The 7,467-nt window shown below is 40.8% G+C and overlaps 1 protein-coding gene across 5 annotated transcripts in view; it reads right to left on the bottom strand.

The window, feature by feature from the left end:
- Positions 1 to 429: 429 nt before the first annotated feature.
- The window catches only part of sh3bp2 (SH3-domain binding protein 2), a 53,005-nt gene continuing 45,967 nt past the window's right edge, over positions 430 to 7,467 (bottom strand). For 4 of the 5 annotated variants that reach the window (XM_057321874.1, XM_057321871.1, XM_057321870.1 and 1 more), the window contains exon 13: positions 4,452 to 7,409. In XM_057321874.1, coding sequence (XP_057177857.1) covers positions 7,254 to 7,409 — 156 coding nt within the window. In that variant the 3' untranslated portion in view covers positions 4,452 to 7,253. Of the gene's footprint in view, positions 1,931 to 4,451; positions 7,410 to 7,467 lie in introns of those variants that run through there. The other variant, XM_057321875.1, reaches the window with a different exon arrangement.

The raw sequence follows: 7,467 nt of genomic DNA, 5'->3' as shown, positions 1-7,467 counted from the left end.
ATGCTAGAGCCAGTAAAAGCCCCACCAGAATTGTGGCTCAACAGTTCGGTGGGCATCAGTTTTCCGACCCTTGTCGTGAAGTTAAAGGCCTAGCAACAGATGGGGACGATATGGGTGGCACAACAACGTTAGTCCGGGGCTGAAAGGCAAGCCCGTCACCCTTACACTCCCTTGCAAAGTGCCCAGGACGCTGGCACCTCCTGCAGATTACAGGGCCAGCATGCGGTTGTCTAGTACGCCCTTGATTATTCTGAAGTGAGGCTTTGCGTCAACTGATTAAGCTGATCTTGTTGATGCTTCAACATCTTTTTAAGATCCCCTAACTCCGACCCAAAGGAACCATTACGTAGCATGGGAGAAGCTCCCCCTTGAACCCCATACTGAAGGCCATAGGTTGAAGGGACTGAATGACTACGACTTCTAGTTCCCACCTTATGGCCTCCCCTCGAACATCCAAGAGCGTAACTGTAGGTTGACGACGCACCAGTTGCTTTAGCTCTCGGCAAAGAGAGGTGTCACAAACATGCTCAATAAATTGGTCACGTAATAATAACTCAAAATTCAGCGTGCCAGCTGGTGCCACACATTTCACGCGGTCCATAAGACCCATCAGAGCCAAAGAAAACTCATGAAGACCCTCCCCTTCTTGTTGTTTCCTGGAAAAGAAAGCCTCTTGCAGTGCAACATATGATTGACAACAACCATAAAGATCTTGTAAGATCTTAATAATAATTTCTGGATCTCCCCGCTCTACATCTGAACGATATTTGATTTCACTCCTAGCCTCTCCCTCCAAATGATCAAATAAAAAGAAAGCTTGCTCTGTGGGAGCCAAATGACGGGCTCGCATACATGCACGTACTTCTTCGACCCACTCATCAACATTCATACCAGAGCTACCTCGAAACATAGGGCACTTTCTATCCCGTGGGATAAACACGAGTCTCTCATTAGTAGTTATAGTACCTTCAGTAGTCACACTGGTAGATGGCATTACTGCGGGGTTGTCCCAGAGGGCCGGAACAGAGTCTGTTGACACAGTCACAACCCGCTCCTGGCGCAGGCGCTCATTCTCAGTTCTCAGTTGTAACACAAGGTCTCGAAGTTGTAACAATTCATCCTCCATGACTGTAACTATGAATCAGAATAAAAAGAAAAAAAGAAAAAGAAAAAAAAAGAAAACCACACGGAAAGCACAAGATGTTCCGGAGGGACCTCAATTGATCCAGGGCGTGGGCTTCACCCTAGAATCAGAGTCGGCTGCTGTTGTTTTCCCCACAAAAAAAACCCCCGATAACATATACAAAACAATGTACACCAATGTTAATCCACTAAAAGCAAAATCCACATCTCCGCTGTTACAATGCACACACCCTGCCGACTACGCCAGATTGTAACCGGATGGTATTATTCTCTGGCTAGGTTTAGGTAACGACTACGCCACCCTGGGAATTGCACCCAAGGAATTCAATGAACAATGGAACACAGGTTCGGTGGTGCAAGGAGCAGACAGAGACATGTAATTGCATTCAACAAGGGGCACTTTTATTTAAAAAAAGAAAATAGAATGTAACCCTAAATTGTCAGAAGCAAAGGCGCGCAAAGTTTATTACAATCATTTAAAAAAACTCACAAGATTAAAAAAAATGGACATCTTCAAAACATGCATAAGGATCATTCAAATGACCATCAAATGTGGAAGGATAAATTGGACCATACACAAAAGATAAGTTAATTACCAGAAACTAGCAAAGCTAAAGCTTACCTCAGGGGTGGCAAACTAGCTGAAAAGAATTGTGTTCAACCACACACACACGTGCACAGCAAACATTAGTACGAGGTGCTCACAACCTGGTGCTCCAAACTCACAACTGTGTGCTCCACCCACGTGACTAGCCTCCCCTTCAGCACACTCAGCCTTGATTCAAAACTGAAAACAAACAAAAGTAATTAGTAGGTCCAATACAGATCTTAACCATTCATTCAAATATCAAACGCACCAAAAAGGACAAAGGAAAACCATTCAATAAGTACCAACGTTAACGTTAGTGGATAGCGTACTCAACGTCCTACCTCAGTCTAGCCGTAAACCCAAACAGAAACACTGTAAATGTCACGGGGATCAGAACACCAACGCTACCAACTCAGCCTGACGGCCCGGAGCCAACGGATTACACAAGGAAACTCAGAGCAAAAAATTACGAAAATGAAATCATGATATAATTACAACAAAATATAATAAACCAAAATGGGAAAAACAAACAGCAGCACGACCCACGGTTCAGCACGTGAGCTGCGGGAGACTGCAAACAAAACATACCAATGAATAAGAAACTCAACTTAGTCAACAACAAAAAAATAACTAAATCATACATACTCAAATCCACAGGCGAACAAACATCTAGGTGTTAAGATGCCTTCATAACTGTTCCACTAAAAAAACACAATAGACGACCTTGAGTCTACGAAACAAAATCTAACAACCACATAATGCGATAGCACTCCTACCTACAAGCGTTCATCTGGCACTCGACGCAACTCCCAAGAAACTTGCCAAGAATGGCTAAGCTAGTCCCTGAAGACCGGAAGAGGGGCGGGCATGACAACACCTACATCCAAATGCTTCCTGCTCACGCACTTAAATACGCAAGCCTTTATTACCCTAATTACCCATTTCGGCACAGGATCAACAAATAAAAGGGAAGCCCCACCCCATACTGCTACACAAATATATTCTTTCTGCACGTTTTGGTATTATTGCAAATTGTTCTGGTATATTGTAATTTAAGGCTCCCAGTCCTGATAAGAATAATTAAAATGATAATATACCTAAATTAAATATACATCGATTGAATAATTTATAGTTTCTGACAATCCACTGACATCAGTGTACATTGCATAGAGAAAAACTTGCAATAATACCATGTATCTTAATACTACATATTCTCTTTAATTTTGCCCCTAGTATTATTTTCATAAACATTTTATTATGATGTATGTAAAGCTGCTTTGCAACAATGAAAATTGTGAAAAGCGCTATATAAATAAAATTGAATTGAATTGAGCTGCTGGACTAGACCCTCTTAGACTGGGACTACACGTGACAAAGTGAGTATTAGGTTATTACAACAAAATGCCAAGAGCATCCCATCAAATAATTCTTTCTATTCCTACAGAATGCAAAGAAGACAAAGGGTGCGTTTACACTTGGCATTAACATGCGATCTCGGTGATCCGAACAAGCAGATCGGATCTTCAGACAATCAGGACACAGCGCGTTTACACTTGTCAACAAGTGGCTTCCACATCTGGATAATGTGATCGGATCTCTATAGTTTCCCGCCCATTATTTTAATAAGCCTGGCATTTAAAAATAGCCCCGGTGCGGGGAGATTTCACACAACACGTATAACGGGGAGGATGAGCATGTTACACATTTGATACGCAGCCATGTTGAACTCGAGGCAGCGGTGGGAACTAAACCATGGTTAAAGCGATTAATGATCTTATATGTGAAAGTATAAGCAGAGGACGTTTGTAAAATGACAAACAACAGCTTTTGTACTTGAGCTGTGGCGGGTTTCACTAGAGCGCACACACACACAGACTCTAACGGTGTTTTTAAACACATCATTTGTTTATTTAGCGAGCACTTACATCGTTCTCGTGTATTTGGGTTGGTTCGGCTGAAAGTGACAGCGCGTCGTTTCTTTGGTCTGCGCCCTAAATAGCGTGCTTACTGACATCAGCTATTAGCAACACTATACAATCTTGTTTCTGTGTGTAAATGATGTACGGTGTATTCAGAGCTCCGTTTCAAGCTGCCCGTCTGCCGCTTAATCTGTTTTCGGGGACGGTACTTCGAGTCAGATCCGTGGGCGTGGCTTGTTGGTTTTGACTAAATCTTTGGTGTTTCAAGTCTTACGAAACCTTTACCCTAACCCACACCCTAACCCTAACCTTACTCTAACCATCTAAACTACCTATGATTGTTAAAATTGATGAAAAAACACGTTTGGGTGATGCCGTCAGACTCGAAACACCAAGGATTTAGTGAGAGCTGTACAAGCGGCAGCAGCCCTCGGGGAACCGGAGTTGATTACGCCGTATAGGCTACAGTAAATACACAAACGTATGTTAGAAACAAGCTGGTATAGTGTTGCCATTCGTGTCTGTGACATGAAAATAAACAAATGATGCGTTTTAAACTGGCGCTTTGTGTGCGAGTCAACGCCATTCATGGCAGTCACAAATACAGCGATGATACAGCTGAAGTGGTCAAGTAAAACATCTCGTGTGATTTGACATAAATCCTCTGTAGGTTAAAGTATCCATGATAATTTCGTGGGAAAACGAACGACTGTGCAACGTTCATGAGCAAGAGTAAACTTTCCGCTGCAGGTTTCGGACAGACGAGAGAATAATGATAGCGTGCGGGGTTTTTTGTGAAATTGTACCGGTAAATGTAGATAAACTGTCTGGATTGCGTTTACATTACACTGAGATCCGATCACAATGCGTCCTCGACTACCTCTGGATCAGGACACGCTGATCGGATGACATTCCGATCAGAAGCGCGTTTACACTTGTCTTTTCAATGTGTATGTGGACAACATCCAGATACAGGTCGCATGTTAATGCCAAGTGTAAACGCACCCAAAGACTGTGTAAATTCTACCTCCTAACACAAAGACATGCTGTGGAGGAAGACATGCAATTTAAAAACGAAGAAAAGTTAGAGCTGGAAATCCAAATTCTGGAAAAAGATGCAAGTAACTACCATATTGAAGCAGTGACACATGACCTGTTGTTTCAACGGTATTTAATAGTATGATTCCTCTCTCAGTAGGCGGCTTCAACCACTTATTTAAAAATAGAAAAATATGTGACTGTGTGCTGTGAATAGTTTATTGAATTTAAGGAATAGAGAAAAATAAAAGCTACAAAAATGACACATTACCATGAGATTTAACATGTAATGCTGAACAAAATTGTTTGCATATCTGTTTCTCATAACCCTGCCTGTTTATTTGTCATCGGAAATCGACTTATTGCCCTAGTCCTTCTCTACAACCATAATTCCAGGTCACTGGAATTACTACTTTTGGTCAATATAATTGTTTGAAATTGCTGTTACCATCATCATTTTATTAGGAAAATTTAAATCAAAACTTTATTGACATTAATATACAGTATACATTTGACACCAAATATCATACAATTGAATACAGATGTATGTCACACACCGTATAGTCATTTATTATTTTGCCCTAGAATTTATTACATGGATTTTTTATTTATAGTGATTAATAAAGTGATATAAGATTGCATCATGACGGAGAACCAGTGGTAATATCATTACATCACCGGCAGATCAGTGTTAACGGAGCTCTGTTCAAGACTTACCCTGGCAGTTAGCCTGGCCCGGACCAGGTTAATTTCCTAAAATAAGTTGCCATCGTAACTGAGGTAAATTTATATAGGCCTAGTGCTTTTCCAGAGCTCAAAGCGCTTTACAAATCAAAAAATGAATACAACTCAAACAGAAAAATACAAGAAAATATAACATCACAAACAATCATGGTGGCAGATTCAAAACATAGTCCGACGTAAGAAATATACAATTATCTGTTATTAACTATGCTCTTGTCAGGTTTCATGAGATGCACTCATGTACACATACAGTGTGTGTACAGAGTTCATTAAAATTCAAACTACAATATAAAGCTTCCTGAATAAGATTTATCTATAAGATTTACAAAGTGCTTGAAGACCTCAATCTGATCTCCATATTTATGACTTAATAATATTAAGACAATGTGACGAGGGAGGTGGGACGAAGGCCGTGAGAGAAAGAAGAGAGGCCAGTGGCGCGAGTGATAATGAGTGTCAGCTGTGCGTTGCACTGGTCTCGCATATCTCACGGAGGAGCTCCAGAAGCATAAGAGGAGGAGCGACAGGAAGGCACGACGAGAGAGGACCAGGCCTGGATTTTATGTTGTTTTATTATGTTTGTGTGGCCAGCAGTCGACCGTGAGGTGGCTGCCGGCCCTTTAATTTGGTTTATTAGTTGTTTATGTTATTAAAAGCTTGTTTAATGTTCGCCGGTTCCCGCCTCCTTCCTCCCATTATACGAACATTGTTTCAGACAACATTCAGAATACTAGACATCTCGTTCCACTAATATTTTCAATCTATCAATACTTAACCAGTGACTGTTATTTTTTCAGTTTTTCATTAGATACCCATTCGGATGTGATTAATACTTATAACCGGTGCTTGAAGTGGGCTGGTACCCCCCAGGTCGTGCCAGGAAATGCACCCCTGCCAGATTATAGACTCTCTATCTTTAGCGTACCTTTGCTTTGTCTTGCGTATCAGCACTTCTCACATGTTGCCGGTACTTTACCACTCCGTGTCAAAGCATCATTGTATGGGTGATTATAGTAATGACATCCTGCTACAGAGAGGGAACACTTATGCTGCATTCGGGATTTCGGATATTTCCACCTCAAAACCAGAAATAAATGTCTGGAAAGGCACTCGAAGTCGGGCATGGGACCTCTGAATTCTCAGATCGATCAACCTCGACCTCAGAAGACAGAACTTTACTGTTGGCAGGCGGGCGCTAACAGAAACAGATTCAGTTTTAATGACAACTGTGTAGTGAGATGTGAGAAGGCAAACATAACAAAGTTAACGGTTTTACAATAAAAATGATACATGATAAGATTTCAAAGATACAAACGACTTAACTTTTGTGAATTCAGCTGTTTCAAATGAAAACTTGGGTTGTTTGTCATAATGTAAGACTTAACGTGTGTTCCTCTTAAGATGCCTAAAAACATATTTTTTATAAACTTATCCATAAACAGATACGTTTATAGCATCTAAGGCATAAGATATGACTGTGTGTATATGTTGGATTGAATTAACAGAATAATTCAACAAACTGCAGAACTATTATCACAGGTTATGAAATTTTGTGGTCAAATTTGTATTTAACATAAACAGTTGTTTGGCAAATGGTTCCTTTAGTGAATAAACATACCAGCAATATCTACAAATACTGTTTTTCATTGTAGTGGTGACAATCTGCATATGTCAACGTGCACAAGAGAGTACCAGAACTTTTTTCCCCACTTCAAGCAGAGAGCAGTCCAGGCAGTACAGTCAGAGCAAACCACAACCACACCCTGAAGCATGGAGTGCACAATGCATGTTGGTGTTTCAGCTCAGGTAAAAGGATGATGTCACCTCGGTGGTTTGTATCCATAAGGTATTTGTAAGCACAAAGAATTGTTGGGCAAAGAGTTGTTGCTGCTTGGGAGTGCATAAATGTAGTAGTGCTCAACCAGAGCAGCTAATGTTGGAAATGTTACATCTGTTTCCAGGTACACCCTCTGGTCCTACAAATGTAAAAGTGTGATAAATTATAGCAACACAAACAGTGTAAAGATTTAGTGT

The sequence above is a fragment of the Triplophysa rosa genome, linkage group LG22 (genome assembly GCF_024868665.1).
Source record: "Triplophysa rosa linkage group LG22, Trosa_1v2, whole genome shotgun sequence".
In the NCBI taxonomy this organism is placed as follows: Eukaryota; Metazoa; Chordata; class Actinopteri; order Cypriniformes; family Nemacheilidae; genus Triplophysa; species Triplophysa rosa.
This window is presented reverse-complemented; position numbering and strand designations above follow the sequence as displayed.